This window comes from Sinohyriopsis cumingii, chromosome 16 (genome assembly GCF_028554795.1).
Source record: "Sinohyriopsis cumingii isolate HCF-2022 chromosome 16, ASM2855479v2, whole genome shotgun sequence".
In the NCBI taxonomy this organism is placed as follows: Eukaryota; Metazoa; Mollusca; class Bivalvia; order Unionida; family Unionidae; genus Sinohyriopsis; species Sinohyriopsis cumingii.
The window spans coordinates 11,907,726-11,929,061 of NC_142976.1; the positions used below are offsets into that span (position 1 = coordinate 11,907,726).

General features: G+C 38.0%; 1 protein-coding gene across 1 annotated transcript in view; it reads right to left on the reverse strand.

Moving 5' to 3' along the window:
- Nucleotides 1–21,336, reverse strand: part of LOC149779947 (pre-mRNA-splicing factor ATP-dependent RNA helicase PRP16-like) — a 180,314-nt gene that overhangs the window by 152,716 nt on the left and 6,262 nt on the right. Inside the window, exons 2-4 of the mRNA XM_089936642.1 lie at nucleotides 19,867–20,048; nucleotides 14,443–14,574; nucleotides 3,488–3,659 (exon numbers count right to left, since the gene is read on the reverse strand). Coding sequence (XP_089792768.1) covers nucleotides 3,488–3,659; nucleotides 14,443–14,574; nucleotides 19,867–20,048 — 486 coding nt within the window. The remainder of the gene's footprint in view (nucleotides 1–3,487; nucleotides 3,660–14,442; nucleotides 14,575–19,866; nucleotides 20,049–21,336) is intronic.

Genomic DNA, 21,336 nt, shown 5'->3' on the forward strand with positions numbered 1-21,336 from the left:
ACAGTGCAGAATAGGACTGGTTGATTAGTGAAACAATATTTAGGTTATCTTGAAACTTACTTTTTGCCAATATACATTGTTTCAAGCAAAAAGTGAACACCTTCAAGCAGTGTTGGCAATTTACACTTAGGAATTCAATCAATGAATGGATAACATGAAATCTGTCAGACTGATCCTTCAATTAAGGCAGAGATAACTTTTGCCTGATTTTTTCCACAGTTAATTACATTGGTAGCACCAGGTTTTTTCAACCCAACCCCTTCAAAATGCGTTGCTCTATTTCAGGAACACAAACAAACCTGTTCCCAATGCCTTGTTCGGTTTTAGTAACACACACAAACGTATTCCCAATGCTTTTCTTCGGTTTTAGTAACACAAACAAACCTATTCCCAATGCCTTGATTGGTTTTAGTAACACAAACAAATCTGTTCCCATTGCTTGTTCTGTTTCAGGAACACAAACAAACCTGTTCCCACTGCCTGTTCAGTTTAAGTAACACAAACAAACCTATTCACAATGCCCTGATTGGTTTTAGTAACACAAACAAACCTGTTCCCACTGCTTGTTCTGTTTCAGGAACACAAACAAACCTGTTCCCATTGCCTTGTTCAGTTTTAGTAACACAAACAAACCTATTCCCAATGCTTTGATAGGTTTTCGTGACACAAACAAACCTGTTCCCAATTCCTTGTTCGGTTTTAGTAACACAAACAAACCTGTTCCCAATGCCTTGTTCTGTTTCAGGAACACAAACAAACCTATTCCTAATGCCTTGTTTGGTTTAGTAACACAAACAGAACTGTTTCCAATGCCTTGTTCGGTTTCTGTAACACAACAAACCTATTCCCAATGCTTGTTCTGTTTCAGGAATACAAACAAACCTGTTCCCAATGCATGTTCTGTTTCAGGAACACAAACAAACCTATTCCCAATGCATGTTCTGTTTTAGGAACACAAACAAACCTATTCCCACTGCCTTGTTCTGTTTCAGGAACACAAAAAACCTATTCCCACTGCCTTGTTTTGTTTCAGAAACACAAACCTATTCCCACTGTCATGTTCTATTTCAGAACACAAACCTATTCCCACTGCCTTGTTCTGTTTCAGGAACACAAACCTATTCCCACTGCCTTGTTCTATTTCAGGAACACAAACCTATTCCCACTGCCTTGTTCTGTTTCAGGAACAAAAACCTATTCCCAGTGCCTTGTTCTGTTTCAGGAACACAAGCCTATTCCCACTGCCTTGTTCTGTTTCAGGAACACAAACCTATTCCCACTGCCTTGTTCTATTTCAGGAACACAAACCTATTCCCACTGCCTTGTTCTATTTCAGGAACAGAAACAAAGATCTGTGCATAAATCCAATGAATTCTCTAAATCCAGTGAGGATGATGCAGTTGTGTTGTGGAGTCTGATGATTATCTAGACTGTTATGAATACCCCCAACAGGTTAAGTTCCTTCTCTGTAATGCGAGATAACAAAGACAGAGGAATATGAATGCGAACTGCACATCAATTGACAGCTTCAACAATGTCTCAAATCAAAATATTGCATTTGAAAGTGAGGCATGCATAGATGGCTCTAATCTCATTAACAAAAATTCTCATAAGGCAATCCTGTGAGATATTAGATCATGCTGAATGGATCACTCATTAGAGCCATGGGGTCATGGCTTCATGAGTTATGTCTCACTTCCCTGCCTTTACATGGAGGATGAGTCAATGTCAGGATCCACAAATGCTTTCTGCGAATTTCAAGTAACACCTAACAGCAAATATGATCTCTCCTCAGTAACAAGTCAGCTTTGCATGTGATTGGATATATTCCCCATGCAAGGAAATAGGCATAGGTAATGTCAAAACTAATTGCAAACTCATAGAAAACCATACTAACCCTGCAGTCTCAGTCTTGAACCTTGGCACAGTCATGTACTTGTTCAACTGGCTCAAATTGATAAAGAGTCAGAACTTCCCACTAGATTTTGGCACTAAGAAATGTAGAGTTCATGATGCAAACTATCTCTACTGCCGGCTTGTTCAGCAAAGATTTTATCTCCTTCTGCAAAACCTCTGCCCTGTCATGATTGGATGGGATGCCCATAATAGATAAGGAAAACAGAATGGGTGCAAGCTTAACAAAGAAATCTGAAACTGCTATGAAAAACAATTTTGATCACCCCTTTGTTTATAGGTAAAAGGTCAATCCATGCCTGGTGAAAGTGAAACAGCATAGTGCCTGAAGGCAAATTGTTGGCAGAAAGCTTGGACCTCTAGTCCTTGCTATGGATTTGGTGGTTTGTGATAGAATATACAAGGCTTCCTGTACCTTTACTAGTTTGTTTCCATGAAATGAGAGGGTTACCGCTGTTTCAATATTTGACTGGACAAAATGACTGATCAGGTTTCTATGTCTGTATCTTCTCCTTCAAGAAGGAATGGGCAAGGCAAGTTGAAGGGGGTCATTCTAGTGTGGACTGCTTCCTACTTCCTCTATGCAAATGCCAAGCAACAATGAAGAGCCAACAGTTAATGAATGAAGAGCCATTTACTTATTTTTTTTGGTGCATTTATTTGCATTGTATTTAGGTCAACATGCAAAATATTTCTTTCTTTCCAATTAAGATGTTGATCTTATAATCTGTAGTATCCAGGTATATTTATCAAATGATTATAGGGAGAAGAAAAAAAAGAGTCCCTCGAGGGGACTAATGCTCTGCTGACCAAAAAGAATTTCTAGGGATTCATGATAAGACCATTTCTTCCATTTAACGTTTTAGAATTGACACACTTGAGCAATAACAAGAATTTAAAGATGACTGCCATGGCAGACATAATAGAGATCAGTTATTCACTATTTTCAGTCATAAGATGTCTTTTGCTGAAAATCCCATGTTGATATAACTTTCTCTTCAGGAGGAGTAGCTACAATATGATTTTTAAAGTGGCTGTCAAAATGATCATATTTGATGTCAGATCAGCAGCATGTTTTTTTTTAGTGAAAACCCCAATGCTGATATTACTCTCAACTCTGGAGGAACAAAAGGGACAACAAGATTTTCAAGACAGCCACTGTAGCACTGTGTGGCACCATCTTCATTTAGAACCAACTAGATCTTAGAGTGATTATGTGTGTCAAGTCTCATGGAAATCCTCAAAATAGTTTAGGGACAGTAGCAATACCTTGTGCTAACAGACAACAGGCCATTTCATAAACACTTCTGATCTACAACCAGTAAACCTCAAAAGCTGATGTCTATTGTTGGCAAGAAAAACTGCATGCAACAATACACTTGTTTCTGGTGAATAATTTATGCATTGCTAAGCTTAAATAATTTGAATGAAACAAAAGTAGCAAATGCAATTTAAGTCTAAAGAACAGCCTTTTATGCATGTATTATTTAATAATTTACATGATGTTCAGATATCCAATCAAGAATTCTGAATGACATATCACTATATTAAGAATTATCTCTAGACAGTGAACCTTCTGCTATCTTTGTCTTTGTAGTCTCGAAAGCTGCGTTCACTTCTTTGACTTTGGTCACTACGATCACTGCCACTCTCACCAGGCCTAGTTGGGGTTGGCAGATCCCAGCTTGATTTTTTGGGTGGTGTAATTTCATCATCGTCCTCCCAACCTGACTTTGATGGAGTATCTAAAGCAATGTAAATGAAATCAATGAGCATTAATCCTTACAAGCATGACATATTTATTGATTTAAAAACAAAACCTAATTCCAATAGAAAATCATTTATGTTAATAGTAATTAATTCAATCAAGTGAAAATATAGGCAAAAATGGCATGTCTAAAGAGAAATAAAATCTAATGTTACAAACAAGACCATCAGCTTATTTTGTCTCTTTCGATATCTTAATATCCTTAATGTGTTTTTTAAATTATTGGGTCTTAGATTGTGTCTTTTGGGGAAAACACAAATTATAACATTTCTTATAATAATAATATCACATTGAGACAATTGTTTAAGTAATGTCACTTTTATTACAGTATTCTTTTTTCTGACAATTGCTTTTATCTGGCAGATATTCTCAATGACGTGATAAATTCATGACAACACAGACACTACCACAACAGTAATATAAGAATTCATTTAACATTCATGTAAAAGGTAGTAAACATCCTTTAGTCTGTTTTACTAATAAAAGTAGGGTTCCTGCATGACCAAGTGGTCTAAAGCACTAGCTTTTACCAATCACTGCCATCTCACCTCTGTCCATGTGGTTCAAGTCTCGGGTTCAACCAATGTGGGAATGTGGCTGTACCTCAGATTCCTTATCAGCAACAAAAGACCTAATAACTTTTTATCTTAACCTTTCATTCATCACATCATGGAGTTCCAGATCTCTCTAAATTCAGTTCGCCTCTGTCAAGAATGTGCCATGAAAATCATCTACATGTTCCATCCACTTGGAGAGTTGAATTTCAGCACCAGAATTTCTTGGGTCTTCTCAATAAAGTCATGGACCTCCTCGCTTTCATGCGACCTCAGCAGATGATTCCTCAATCCCAGAGGTGGCCAGTTTTGAGCTACATGATGTCCCACTACAGCAAATTAGATGTCTCTTGGTTTAACACTGAGCTTGCAGATTCAGGATCCACCACAACAAATCGCATTTGCATGGACATGGATTACTGGCTAGGGTTCCAACCAACTACCTTTCATTTGAGAAGTCACTAATCAGTGCAAATCAACCTCCTGGAGATGAATGCCTTCTGATCATGGCAGGATATGTTACATAGACAGGGTGTTGCGATCCTTTCCAACATTTCTACTATCATCAATTATCTCCAAAGGCAATGGAAAACCAGGTCCCCAGATCTTGCCTTCTGATCTGGATTTATTCAAATGATGTCATCATTCACAAATCCACATTTCCTGCCACATTCCAGGTAGGTTTAGTGTTCTGATGGACTTGCTGCCCATTTGGAATCAACCAAATGAGATATGAATGGTTCATGTACCTCTTGGTCATGAACTAAATCTCCACATCATTGGGTTTGACCTTAGTGGACCTCTCTGTGATGAGGTTGAAGGTTGAGGGTTGAGTTCCCATCCTTCATCTCACCAGTTCCAGATCCAGTTGATGCCTTTTTCTGAACTGAAATGGTCTTGAAGCATGCACCATACCCACAACTCTTAGGATTCCCAAGTTCATTGAGAAAGCCAATGAGTCTTGAGTTCAGACTAACCCTTATTGCCAACATCAAGTTTGAGAAATAATGGATTAGCGACCTACTGAGTCTAGTGGTGGTAATTCTCAGAAAAATGCAGCCTCCTCCTCGACTGGCTCAAATCTGACAATCCCCAAGAAAGAAAAGTTTCTGTGAACAAGTGGTACACAGAATTGCTTGGCAAGAAGGTCCACCACTTTGAAAGCCAATGAGGGAAGATTGGAAAGTCTTCTCCCAGTAGTGGAAACAGAATGGGTTTTCCAGAAGTTAGTCCCAACCACAGTAAACGCTTATCATACCATGATTTCTGACACATTCTGCCACCATGGAAGGTAGGACATATACCAGCACAAAGACTTGTCACACCTGATTGCCAATTTCCATTTGTCTTGACCGAAGGCATTGTCCCATTGTCCTAAATGAACCTCCTATCGGTTCTGATGAGGCTTAGCAAGTTACCATTTAAACAAGTCTTAAGCCTTGCTCACTCATTGCATGTACAAGACTCTCTACATAGTCACCCTACCCTTAACTGGCAAAATCCTTGAAATTCATACCTTATTAGTCAACCCAGACTATGTGCAGTTGTACCAGAATAGTTTGGTCTCTATCATAATTGCCCCGACTTTCCTTGTAAAAAGCAGACGACTGTTCATGTTTAAGTGGCAATGTACTAAATGAGGTCACGCTTATTCTTACCATTTAAAATAGGATCAGGCTGAGAATAGTCCAGAAAAGGAGGGTATGACACTGTTTGAGAGACATGGATTGCAGACATGCAACATGTTTTATCAGGAGTACATTGGTCAAACACATCAAAGTATTGGCCATGGTATGGTGAGAAGCCCTGGTCAATGATCTTAGCAATCCAGGCCATTGCCTCCCAAACACGGCTACTGATGGGTGTCCAATGAGGCCATAGATCTGTGAAGGACGTGAATGATGGTAGATTTGAAAGAGCACTCACTGTATGCCAAGGCCCAGTCTAGGTCTACGGGCAGCTCTGGAGAAACATATCAGGTGGTATGAAGACTCTATTCCATCCCTATAAAAATGTGAGATATATGGAAGTCTGGCACTGCCATCTGGTTTATTGGTGAATGGTCAGGCTGGAAGCTGGCTGTATAGAAGACAGTCTGGTAATCACCTATACTGGCCTGCCCATGAGCCTGGCAGGACAGACATATTTTTCACTGAAATCTGTCATAGAATGGGCATGTTGCTCATGATACAGTTAGACGGACAGATCTGTCACTAATATCCCCATAAATCACAGTTGGCTGGACTGATTCAACAAAAAAAGTCCCCATGTTGGAACAGCTGGATGGCCAGTGATAGCTGGACAGTTGGCAACAGTGCAGATATAGTATGCATTGGATCATAGAATCCGGTACCCATCTGAACTTACAGTCCTGCAGACCATGCATGAGACTATCTAAAATTGGGGAACACTGCACCAGTGAGTTGGAAATGGAAGCAAAGAATTCATTGGCAGGGCCACCTTCTCAAGAGGTCTTTGGTGCTGGACGGTTCATGATGGCTGGACAGTTGGTGACAGCTCTACGGCCGGTAATGGCACAGTGATATATGGAGGTGGATACAATCGATCCTGTATGAAGCATGAGCCCCATGTCCCTAGACTTACAGGCCTGAAGACCTTGATTCGACATGTGGGAGGGGGACTTACACCCTTTTGAACCAAAAAATATTGTCTTTTACTATCTGATATACACAAAGAGCAATAATTCTTGCCCATTATCTCCCCTTGCCACCACCAGGCGCCACTAGTTTTTTAGCTGAGTAATATACCAGTGAGGCTGCAGGGTGCATGGGAGGGTTTTCAAATGATGTGATTGGGTAAGTATTCTCAGACCAAAACAATTTACTTAAAAATTTGCTTTCTCCTTCAAATATATTCCACAATCACAGTACATTAGGAGAATAGGCAATAGTAGAAGGAAATGCTGAGCATCTGACCTCTACATCGGGTATCCTTCTAGGGAATGATGACTGTATTCCCCATGCAAACAATCACCCGTTCTCCTAAACATAAGCAACACAACCTAGGATCACTGGATCTGTGACCCCTACATATCGTTAAGATATTTACTGAAATCTTCTTACCTACAAAATTTCACTGACCAATGCCAGTCAAGCTCTTTTGCGGCTTTAGCAAAGATTTCTTTAGCCTTTCATTTTTACTGACTTTTTTTGGCTCAATGTGCAATCATTTCTTTTCCTTCTCAATGAGAGCCTTTTTCCTTTCAAACTGGTGCTTGTATTGGCAACATGCATTATGCATATTCTGACAGAGAGCTACAACTGCTCTCTCTCAAGCAAGAAATCTTTCTTTTTATAGTAATTAATTGCACTTTTTCCAGATGCCTTCTGAGCTTCAATTTTTCTGTATGCAGCTTCTTTTGTAGGTGCTGTTCCAACCACAATTACCGTAAAGAAGAGGTCACAAAATGCCAGTCCTCTAGCATTCAGTTTTCTTATAAACTGACCAACTAAATTTCCATTGACTTTTCGCTCCAGCCATTGCCATTTCCATACATTTTTTAAACCTTTATCTAAACTTCTTGTCTCATGGTCTCTCTCAACAACTCAGGACACCATTTTTTGCAAACAGGCTTCTTCTTTCCATTGCCATCAGTTTCCATAACATGAAGATTCATTGGATGAATTTAAACTTTTTGACCAATCAGAATACTTTTTATAAGAGTCTTGGGCTAACTAATATATGGAACAAATAAAACTGAGGCCATTCAACACAAAGACTCTCTCAGTCACATCCTTTACCTCAAACAATAAATATCAGTAACACCAACATTTAATTCACACAGTCAGTACAAAACCTAGGTGTCACTCTGGACAGTAGTCTCACGTTGCACCAACATGTCATGAACATATGCAAGGCTGCATATCTTGAGCTGAGATGCATCAGCTCCATTTGCAAATATCTTTCAGATGATGCCACTAAAACACTTGAATGTTCGTTAGTACTTTCAAGACTGGACTATTGTAACTCAGTTCTGTCTGGTTTATCTCAATATCTACTTCAGAAAGTTCAAAACACTACTGCTTGGATCATACTTAGAGTACCACGATCAAAGCACACCACCCTGCTGCTCTGTACCCTACACTGGCTATCCATTCGATCCAGAATCAAACACAAAATTTTTTCTCTGTGCTACATTTCACTGATGGACTCCAGTCCAACATACCTTTCTGACCTCACCCATGTGTACACACCAGCAAGATACTTATGCTCCTCTTCTAACAATCATATACTCATTATTCCCACTATGAAAACGAAGTCATATGGACAACGTTCTTTTGCATACCGGGTCCCAGCAACGTGGAATGAATTGCCCACTGACACAAAGACACAGTGATCCCATTCAAGAGTGCTCTTAAAACTCACTTATTTCGACTGCAAGAACAAACTTAAAGACCTAATAATGTTCCCTACCTTAAATATTTACAGCATGTTTTTTTGTTTTCTGATTTCATGGTGTTTGTTTTCTGTAATAATATCATTATGTTTTTTTATGTTATAGTGTTGTCTAATGTTGTAAAGTGCTTAGAGCTTCTAAAGATTAGGCACTATACAAAGTCCTCATTATTATTATTATTATTACAAGGATCGTTGCGGAATGGGACCGAACAGACCATTTTTTAAAAACTGTATCAGAAATGATTAAAAAAATGGACTATATCAGGAAAAATCGGATTCAAGGCAGGAGAAAAGTGGCATTCTGCTTTAAAACAGAGAAAAATCATGTCTGCAGAATGATCTAATATCATCGAATGGTAGCATTTGATAGTAATTGGGGGCAACTGTTTCCAGTTGGGGGATTCAGGCACTCAGAGGTATAATGTTATTGCTATGACACCTGTCCCTGGAAATACGATACTTCCCCTCATAAGATTTCTGCATGGAGGGCCTTCTTGCTCTCAACAAACAAAGGTTTAAATTATCTAGCAAGGCTGTCCAGACAAGAGCCATGCATGAAGAAAGTGGTATGGACAGTGATGGAACATGCATGACCGTGGATGTTTGAGAAGATTCAGGTTAGCGAGAATCATCCTGGATAGATATATTGCTAAACTGAGTAGGATTTGTCCCATCTGAGAAGGCTATCAGACTCATCTTGCACTTCTGGATTATTTTTGGTTCCAAGGCTGTGGCAAAATGACCACAACCCCTCCCAACTGATTGACAGAGCATCCTTGGCCCAAGCTTCTGGGTCTGAAACTGGAGAGACAAAAGGTCGGCAACTTGTGATTCCACCTTGTTGCAAAAAGATCTATCACTGGATGCCCATAAATGATACAGATCCAAGCAAAGACTGGTTGATGGAGAGACCAGGACGTGAAATTTCCTGGATAAAGTGTCGGCCAAGACAATGAGTGGAGTATGCTGGGAATGTGTCTGATTTGTATGTTGACATGGTGATTGTTGCATCAGCAAAGAAACTGCCAAACCAGAACACACAGATCAGATGATTTGGTCCCTCCCTGTTTGAGAGGGTAGATCATCACCAGAGTTGTTAGACAGAAAGAGGACTGTTTTGCCTGAGAGTCAATCCTTCCAGGAGTTGATGACAGCCTTCATTTCTAAAAGGTTGATGTGCAGAGGCCACTCCCCTGGCTCCCACATGCAATGGATGGAAGTGAAGTCTGAAAGGAAGATGGACACCCCAACCATACATACTGGTATCGGAACATACAACTTTTCCCTCTTGGGTTTTCTACAGCATGATCCCCAAGGTCAGCCAACCTGTGTGGCCCTAATGATGCAGGAATGATAACATCTCAGGCATGATCATGACTGTTTCATTGAGGGGACTTGAAAACGGGTGCCACTGTGTTAGCAATATCATAAGTAAGGGGCACATAAAGAGAACCAGGCAGGATCAAGTCCATTGCTGCATCAAATAATCTGCTGAGCTGCAAGAACTCTTTTGCTGAAATCCATGCCCTGTTGGAAAAAGACTCAATGAGCTCGATGATCCTGATTACGCAAACATGAGGATACCATACTAGTCCCAGGTTGGTGATAAACTTCGTACCAAGATGGACAAAAGCTAGGATGGGTGTAGGTTGGACTTTACCTAGTTCACTAGAAAGTCTAGATGATCTAAAAGTGAAAGATCACTTCTGCCTTGGAGAAGAATAGAATTTACCATATTTTTCTGGAGGATGTCATCCAGGTCAAGGTATGCTGTGTATGTTTCTGGAGGATGTCATCCAGGTCTAGGTTTGCTGTGTATGTGTCTGGAGGATGTCATCCAGGTCTAGGTATGCTGTGTATGTTTCTGGAGGATGTCATCCAGGTCTAGGTATGCTGTGTATGTTTCTGGAGGATGTCATCCAGGTCTAGGTTTGCTGTGTATGTGTCTGGAGGATGTCATCCAGGTCTAGGTATGCTGTGTATGTTTCTGGAGGATGTCATCCAGGTCTAGGTTTGCTGTGTGTTTCTGGAGGATGTCATCCAGGTCTAGGTTTGCTGTGTATGTTTCTGGAGGATGTCATCCAGGTCTAGGTTTGCTGTGTATGTTTCTGGAGGATGTCATCCAGGTCTATGTATGCTGTGTATGTTTCTGGAGGATGCCATCCAGGTCTAGGTATGCTGCCATCATTGTAGCGGAAGGGTGATGATGCAATCCACAACCTTGGTAAAAACTCAAGGGCTGATGTTAAGACCAAAGGGTATGACTTTGAACTGATAAACCATACCACAGAAAGAAAAATGGAGAAATTTCTGTGATGTGGGATATGCATCAGTCAGATTGAGACTAATGGCATACTCCTACCATCTGATCAGATTGATCTCGCCATCTCCATCTTGAATTTCAGTAGTGCAACAAATTGGTTGAGTCAGCACAGGTCAACGATTGGCTTTAACTTGCCGTTTGCCTTCCAAATATGAAACAGCCTTGAATTAAACCCTGGAGATTGTGGTCTTTTCACAATCTCGACCACCTGTTTTTTGACAAGTGATCATATCTCCTGTTGCAGAAAGCCATCCTTCTCCCAAATGATGGTACATCAATGCAAAGGGTATAGGAGGAAATGGGAGGGGTTGGATAAATGGAACCTGAAGAAAATCAGAAATGACCTGGCTCACCCAATCTTTCTGAAGGAATAGGGAGATCTAGTGAGAATGAAACTGCAGGGGTTTGTCTCCCACAGGTAGGCTGTCTGCAGGCTGTGGGAGGATAGTTCAATGTCTGAAGTTTGTCTCCGACAGGCAGGCTGTCTGCATGCTGTGGGAGGGTAGTTCAATGTCTGGAGTTTGTCTCCCACAGGTAGGCTGTCTGCAGGCTGTGGGAGGGTAGTTCAATGTCAGAAGTTTATCTCTCATAGGTAGGCTGTCTGCAGGCTGTGGGAGGGTAGTTCAATGTCTGGAGTTAGGAGGCATAAAGGTGGAGAAACTTGTTTTCTTGCCACATCTGTATGATTGCCTCATGGCTCAGTAAGACTGTTGTTTCGTAGCATTTGGCTGGGATCTATACTGCACATCTGACTGAAAAGATCCCTTGTCTTTAGCTTAGTCTGCTTATTGTCCCTCCTCACTGATTGGAGCTGATTGTTTTGAAATGCCTGTTTGGGTTGAGCAGCAAGTTCGAGGGGCAGTTCCTGAGCTGCCTGCCTCTGAACTTCTTCAATTCCTTCTCAAAAAACAATGATGACCAAAACAGGGTCATCCATAGAGCAAGAGTATGATAAGGTTTGCGTGACCTGGACCACAGAATGCATCATATTATATCAGGTCTAAGTTGGTCGTAGCAGTCAATGTATTGGCAATGACTCTAGCAATCCTGGCCATCATCTCCCAAGTATGGCTATTGCCAAATTTCACCGCAAGTCATAAAATTGCCAAATCTAACACTGAAGAAGTAGTGACTATGTTACAGACTAGCTTTGATGTGGCACAGAACACATTTTGTCCACTTTATAAACCCAAGTAAAATATGTTTCTTCAAGAATACTTACAAAGTAGGTGTGACAATATCCAAAATGAGGCAATTACCTATAGGGAAAAAGGCCCAAAGACCAGCTGTACAAGTAAAAAGACTGAAGTTGGCATCCAGACACTATATATGCCATGGAATAGAAACTGACCAATATGTACCCATTCGTAATGGAATTACACATATGATGGTAGTTTTATAATCTCTGGAGACTTGCAAGTACATAAAGCAATTAAAGTCCAAATTTAATGTGAAGTCGCTTAGGCTCCTTGTGAAAGTACTTAAATGTCTGACAACGACAAAGTGTTAGCAAATTGTAAAGGCTGAACTTTGTCGGGACAGGAAGAGAAAAAGTTGGAAATATTGATGGAGTATACTTTCCATAGATTGAAGTGAAAAACTTGTAATGGTATATCTTACATGTAGATTCTGGCTTTTGCAAGGTCTCTCATGATAAGAGCGTGGTTCTTGGCACCAAGCTGAATACTTAAGGGGAGATCACATTCCCCAACTGCCACATAGGTCAGTAGACAACTTTTAGCTCCCTTAAGCTAAAAGTAGTATCTGGGATGGCTGGATTTGTGAGTAGTTCTATGGCATTATGATTGGGTAACATATTTAAAGAATAAACAGTGGACCAGACATATAAATAGCTGCTAGAATTTTGTCATGGGCCGGGAGATCACTACTAAGGCGCCAGAGTGAGTTTTGTACAAGCAAGATGAGAATGTTGCTTGAAATTGACTTTCTGAAAACAAAGCCTTTGAATTCCCTGGGTCACCAATTCCACCTGATTTCTTGATTTTTAGCTGATTGGGTCGGTGATTCTACCTCCTCCATGTTGATTCAACTTAATACACTCCATGTTATGGTAAGTATATGAAAACCATACAAGAAAGGATATTATATCACGAACCTCAAAAGGAAAGCATAGTTAACAGTGATAGATTTTCATACGGAAAGCAAAAGGATGCACACAAAAAAAAAAAAACAAGCATCATGTTTTTGATGTTTTGTATTATCGGACCTACTATAAGTGCCTTTAAAAATATTTGCATGACATTGCACCCTTATCATTGTATGTCACTGTTCTCTGTATTCCTCAATTTGTTGTTGAGGTTTAGTGCCATTTTCAGCACAAGATAGGCTATAAATGACGGCCAGTATAAATGGCGGAATAAGAACCTGGGAAAACCCCGGAAAGAACCACTGATCCACAGGAAGCTACTGACAAGCTTCCTCATGTACACACATTGGCTGAGCCTGAGACTCGAACCCATGAAGACAGAATTGGGATGGCAGTGATCTGTAATGGTGAGTGCTTTAGATAACTCAAGGCCCCTGTAATCCTTATTACACCTAGTTGATCTATGCATCATGAAGGAAGGCCCCTGTAGTCTTTATTACACCTAGTTGATCTATGCATCATGAAGAAAGGCCCCTGTAATCCGTATTACACCTAGCTGATCTATGCATCATGAAGGAAGGCCCATGTAATCCTTATTACACCTAGCTGATCTATGCATCATGAAGGAAGGCCCCTGTAATCCTTATTACACCTAGTTGATCTAAGCATCATGAAGGAAGGCCCCTGTAATCCTTATTACACCTAGTTGATCTAAGCATCATGAAAGAAGGCCCCTGTAATCCTTATTACACCTAGTTGATATATGCATCATGAAGGAAGGCCCCTGCAATCCTTATTACACCTAGTTGATCTAAGCATCATGAAGGAAGGCCCCTGTAATCCTTATTACACCTAGTTGATCTATGCATCATGAAGGAAGGCCCCTGTAATTCTTATTACACCTAGTTGATCTAAGCATCATGAAGGAAGGCCCCTGTAATCCTTATTACACCTAGCTGATATATGCATCATGAAGGACACATAAGAGATTAGATGGTGATTATCTAAATGAGCTGTACCCTCTGTGAATAAAGTATTGGTATTGTTATTATTATTAAAGCTGATATTGCCACTAGCATATAAGTGATAGCTCTATCTCACCATGCTTGCATAGACTGAGAGCTCTATCTCACCATGCTTGCATAGACTGATAGCTCTATTTCACCATGCTTGCATAAACTGATAGCTCTATCTCACCATGCTTGCATAAACTGATAGCTCTATCTCACCATGCTTGCATAGGCTGATAGCTCTATCTCACCATGCTTGCATAGACTGATAGCTCTATCTCACCATGCTTGCATAGATTATACTAAAAATATCCCCATGCAAAGTACAAAGTGTTTATTACATCAACCTTTTACTCTAATATCTGGTGTTCTAGGCTCACTGCTGCGATGATTTGGTGTTTCTTCCCATTCCCTTTCACTTCTGCTACTTCTCTCTGAACCTCTTCTCCTGTGACTGTAGTCATCCTCTCTTCTATTATCTGATAAAGAAAAATGATAGGAAAATTATTATAATATAACCAAAATTAGTAAGTTAAATTGTTTCAAAAATTAGTATCATATAACTTGCTACATTAAATTTTGGTCAAAAATACAAACCAAATTTCAAAGTCATAATTGTAAAGAGAAAGGAAAGAAGAATGGTCTTATTTGGTTAAGAGATTCACGAATGCGTGAATTATGTATGATGCCACTGATACAGTCAGTGATGGCAGACAGAATTCTAAATGCAGATAATGGAAGACTTCTTCAAGAGATGTATACAAGGCCGAGTCTTCCCTGGACATGGAAATACATAATAATGATTGGTAACTTCTTGTTCTAAAGCTGTGCAAAGTACCACATTGCAGCGAAACAAACTGTGTATTAAATACAGCTTTCTGCATTTATTTTTGGTTGATTTGAAATATAATATTGTGAATTCAAGCAGTGTTAATGTTCTTGTCAGAGGCACATTTAAGAAACATACTTTTGGTGACTAGAGTTAGTCTTTTACATATTGTGAAACAAAAATAATCAATTAATGAAGAAGATCTGAAAACATTTTTCTTCTGCAATGGAAAACATACTTGGTTCTTATTTTTATTTCTCATCTTAAATCAGTGCTGTCCAACCTGCGGCCAGTGGGCCAATTTTAAATGGTCCGCCAGAGCTTGAGCAGCTATATAGTCGCTGCTTTTCAGTTTTCTGCTGTGGCCCTTGGCTCGAGGAAAAACATTTTTCAGTGGCCCATGGTGTCAAAAAGTTTGAACATCACTGTCTTAAATGACTGTATTTGGTATATCTTTGCGACTATACAGTGATTAAATGTCATTGACAGTTTGGTCTTTTCATTGTAATCAGTGCCAGGAAAGCTTTTATGTGATACAGTTACATAGAATCTGTCTAGGTAAATTTGCAATTTATTAACTTTCTTTGGATCTTTCTTTCTGTAGAGTGAGCAATATTTAATTGAGAGCACAGATTTTTAAAGGTGGACAGCACTTCATTGACTCAGCATGGTGTTTCAAGGTAGCCGGTGCCTGATAAAGCTTGGATATGCTAAAAAATACTGGTAGTCACTTTGCCAACTGTTGTTACAATATGAAAATGGAGCAAATTTATCAAGATTTTAAAATGTATTACATCATATGCACATTATATGGCAGAACATCTTCTGAACTCATTCTGAGTCTGAGTCCAAAATCAGGGTGTGTGTTACACATTGGTGTATCATATACACAACAAATTAAAGCAGTTCAAAGAGCTGTTTGCCAATGATTCTGTTGATAAATAGGGTCGGTGGTCTCTGAAACTGTGAAGCATCCACTGATTGTATCTTGCCATAAACTAATTACAAAACTTGATGTTACTGTTTTTACTGAAATAAAAATAATACCCATGGATCTCTGACTTCAGTCGAGCAAGAAGTGGAGATTTTTGCACAGCATACAGAAAATTAAACACCCCAGGTCCTGTGAATACTCTTCCCCATAGATCAGCATGAAATACACAGAGAGTACATTGAAAAACTGAAGCTGTACAATAAGACCCCAAGAACAGAAGAGTGTGCCACAATTATTATACATGCAGAAATTGTGAAATTATTTAGCTGTAAATCCCTCTACTGCAGAATGTGAACAAGGTTTAAGAACCAAAGAATAAAAAGAAACTGTTTAAAGTATAATACACTTTAAGTGCTTATGAACATTAACTCTGCTGATCGAATTAGTCTATAGGACATTAATGGAGCAATTGGATGCCAATTCACATTAGGACCTGGAGGAAATAATTAATACTACACAAAATAGGGCATTTTGGGGGCAAATGGGATTTGTTTCTGGGCAAGTCAATTTTTTAAAAGTCACTTGCTAGAGCCTATCTCTGATAGCAAATTTCTTTCAACACTAATCTGTAGTCAATTAGTGACTTTTATGCAATCAGCAGCAATTGTTAATCAAACAGTTCTGACGCAAATAAAGGCAAGTCGGAAATATCCTGCAATCAGGATTGCCTTCTGATTACTACAAGATCATATTTTTCATGAACATATTATACATGCAACTTTAACCAAATATTTAAACTTCATATACATGAACAGATGAAAGTAAGAGAAAATGAGTATGGTATATACTAAAATAACATGAAGATATGTGGAATTACAACTGCCTTGATGAATGTTTTTTTCTTATATATAAAACACAATTTTACAAAGAAAGAGATATAATTTTTAAACGATTAAAGAACAGATTGAATAATATTTTCAATATTTGTTCTGAGGACATATAATAAAAAGTCTGATAATAATTGTATTAATTAAATAATCACATACTCTAACTAAAAACACTCCAGGATGAGGATGTAGAATAGATCTCATGTACAAACAAATCACAAGAGGCAACTAGTGGAGGCAGGAGACGTGAAAGCTAAGTGGTCAGCATACAGGATGTAAGAAAGGGTGAGGGTTCAAATCCTACCACAGGGTCAGCTACCATTGTGCATCCTTGGGCAAGGGACTTAACTCAAACTGCCTCAGTTCTACATAACTTACTTTTTAATGCTGTGCCATAAAATACCACTCTAACCATTAGTGAGCATTGGTAATTATAACACAATTTTTTAAAATATGATTGTAATTTAACTGATTGCAAGTAACTGGCCCCATCTCAAGCAATAGCTTTCTAACTACACTGTAACAAAGGACAATAACAACTGGCCCCATGTCAGGCAATAGCTTTCTAGCTACACAGTAACAAAGGACACTAACAACTGACCCCATGTCAGGCAATAGCTTTCTAACTACACTGTAACAACGGACACTAACAACTGGCCCCATGTCAGGTAATAGATTTCTAGCTACACTGTAACAAAGGACAAACAAGAGGCCTAAGTGTGACTGCCTGAGATTGCTCACATGGTGATCAAAGTTAAATGCAAAAGCACTGGGTCAGGAAAACAAAGTTAATATGATGCCTTCTGGCATTTAAAGACTTTTCAGTTTTTGTTAGAAATGGGAAACATACTGATCAGCACAATTTTGGAAACTTAAAATTGCATTATGTGAGGATGCTTTTGTTTCATTGATCAACTTCTTTTGACAGAAATATGAAAAGCAGTCATTTAAAATGCATTTCAATACTGGATCAGCATCTGGACAAAACTGACAAACTTTCAAATAAAGGAGTCGAGTACATTAATTGCCATTTCTGCAATTTGCCAACAACAACAAAACTCTGGCTAAAAGCATACATTTGGCAACTATTTATGATGAGAGAAAATAAAAACCAAGTTTGCTGCACAACATTTCTGCTAATTCACGTATTTTCAAGACAGAAATACATCAAACTGTATCCAGTTTGTTATCCCAACATAAATACTACAAAAATAAATCTAGTTTAAATCTCTTTTTTGGAACACTTATTACTTTCAATAATTAGAACCATTCACTTGGGTGTAAAAAATTCCCACTATTAGGAACTGATTACAAGGTGACAAACCCAGTGTAATCTTGCATGCCAACTCTACAATATGTAATGCTTTGTTATGAAATGAAAAGTTGGTGTATGTAGGTTCTGTCTTTAAAAAATTTCACCTTCAATAGACAATTTCCTAATTACTTCCCTTTGGCAGCAAACAAATGAATCACACATGCCACTTTCCTATTAATTCTGTTTCAGTTAATATTTTGAACAGGAATGTTATCATGAATCTATTATTTCTTTTCTCATATTTTTGTGAGATAAGTAACTCCATTGTTTAACAGGTGTCATTACACAGTATTATGGGTTAGTCCATTCAGAATGAAGGGTACATAAGACATGGACGCATTATGCCCATCTCCAGTTAAGAGAAATATAGATAAATATAAAATGTAAACAGCCAAGCTATGACAAAACATTCCAATCTCTGGCCCTATAACATACAATCTCTTTCTCTCTCTCTCCTTCTTCATTAGTCCTTGAAATAAAACATACTTTTCACATCTGTGAAACCTCAATAAACCAAGAATTTCTCAAAAAATTTTGTGGGGGTCCCAAGGATTTTCAATTTTGTGTGTGTGTGTGTGTGTGTGTTTGTGTCTTTGTGTGTAATATATATTTAGTTTATACTGTTTGTTAGTTTCTTATTGTTTTCTTTATTTCATTACATGCTATTGTAATGTAACATTGTATGTTGGATTTGATCGTGTCCAAAATTGTGTTAATTTCTGCTTGAACCAAATTCACTTTTTAAAAATTTTATTCTGTGTAAACAACTAATATACAGCTAAATTATTCTCTATGTGTATGGGTTTAAAATCAGAATTATTATTAACATAAGTAAATATGTTTATCTGGGTCTAGGTCTAGGTTTTGGAATTTCCTTGGTGTATTTTACATAATCCAGGTTATGGTTTTTATTTTGTAAACATCAGGATCATTCTGGAAAGGTATTTTCCATTATGTAATAGGGTTTTAGGGTTTTGTTTTAGAAAATGCTAATTGTGACCTGAGGTCAAGTAGAAAACTGTATAATCTTATAACTGAGAGGATTTTTTTCAGTTGTGCTTTAAGATCTACCACTTCAAATTGTATTATATGTTGTGTCCAGTATTTCATTTTTGGGCTGGAAATCTTATTTCTTCAAATTGTTGAATTCAAGTTATTATTTTCTCTGAAAATACAAACGTAATCTGATATAATTCTTGGATAGAGGCATTCACTGAAATTTATAGTGAATTCAAACCTGGATTTATATCACTGTGATTAAAGGAAATACTGCTGACACATCAACACTATATAAGCTACCAGACACTTCATCGCCATCAGTTTTTGGATTTATTCTGGACTTCTACTGAATTTTATTTAGAACTTTATATTATTAGGACCTATGGTTGTAATTCTCTGATTATTTTGGAATTCACAATACTGTAAGTTCTTTTTTCTCATTTTCACTTTGTGTTCTAGGAAAATAAATTATTTGTTGAATTTTACAAACCTTGTTGCCTTTCACTCTTTTCGGTTACTTATTTTAAGAGCATAGACTCATAACACACACACACATTTAATAACTTGGTAAAAGAAATGAAGTATTTCCATTTGTGACCATGAAACTTCAGTTGCCTCCTGTCAAACTGTTATGTGGTTTTTAAATTTCATTAATGTGCAACAACTTGAATTTAAAACTTGTGTTATTTATGATTTCACAACCATATAATTTCTAAATATTCTGTCCATAAACATTTAATAAATTAATACCACTTGAATATAAAGTAAATATGTTTACAGTATACAAAAATTAGACATAACAACAACCTCTTTTTTTGTTTTTTGATCTGTGATGTTCTTTGTCATCTCTGTCTCTATGCTTGTTTTTTGATGATGCATATACTCCTTTCTCCTTCTCTCTTTCCTGTCGACTGTGAAATTTTTCCCTTGCTTCCAAACTAACTCCCCCAGGGTGAGATGGTGTTTCCACTCTTGCTTGTCTGTAATGTCTATAATAAAAAAAAAGAAGCACATTGTCAATGGCCAAAAGTGAAGACCAGAGAATTAATATTAAGATCATTTTTTCCCCCGAAGATGTTGTAGAATTCACAACTGCAAATGGTTTTAAGATTGTTATATATATGCATGACAATCTACTTGCTAAAGCTAGCATTATAAAAAAAAAGACTGAGTCACATTCAGAGATTCAGTTGAAGACCAATATTTGGTTAGGGACATTAAAAATCCATGTCCATTCATGACCCCAAGTGTTATAACAAATACCTCTGTCTGTCTATCTGTATGTATGTATGTATTTTAGAGGGCAATCCGATTAGTTTACAAAACTAATCTCTCATTAGGACCTCTACTCAATACATATATTTTTAAGTAAATGTAGAAAGATGCATTACAGAATGGTTATTTACAATTTCATAAAAAGATAAATTGAAGAAGGAAAAGAAAAAAGTGAATTATCACAGTGTCTAGAGAAAAGAAATGGGAAGAAATTGGAGGATTTATTATGTATCCATTTCCTTAATTTTTGATAAATAACATTTAACTGGGTGCTTCTTCACACCACCAGGTAATTCATTCCAAATCAATGAGCCTGAATATGCAAAACATTTTTAAAATAACTCTTTTTGTGGTTTAAGAATTTCATAAGTATTACTTGATGAAGATCATATAAAGGCATGCTGTGATTTCACCATATAAAGGCTGACTTTTGGATCCACTTGCTGTGATTCCACCATATAAAGGCTGACTTTTGGATCCGCTTGATATGATTTCACCATATAAAGGCTGACTTTTGGATCTACTTGCTGTGATTGCACCATATAAAGGCTGACTTTTGGATCCGCTTGCTATGATTTCACCATACAAAGGTTGACTTACGGATCCGCTTGCTGTGATTTCACCATATAAAGGCTGACTTTTGGATCCATTTGATATGATTTCACCACATAAAGGCTGACTTTTGGATCCGCTTGCTCTGATTTCACCATACAATGGCTGACTTTTGGATCTGCTTGATGTGATTTCATCATAGTTAGTAGGTACTGAGGACCCAGTTGGTTTGGAGAAGTTTTTTTCAATGTAGTTCAAATATTTTAATATGGCTGTAAAGGTAAAAATGGAGGCTTGTTGCTACAAAAGCTTCAACCTTGCCTCCATCTTTCATACCACCTGTATACAATGACATATGGCGATGATGTAAGCTTCTGATTTACTTTGATAAACAAAAGGATTTGCTGAGGACTTTTTTGAATCGTCAATGATCAACTATTATTTGGGTTT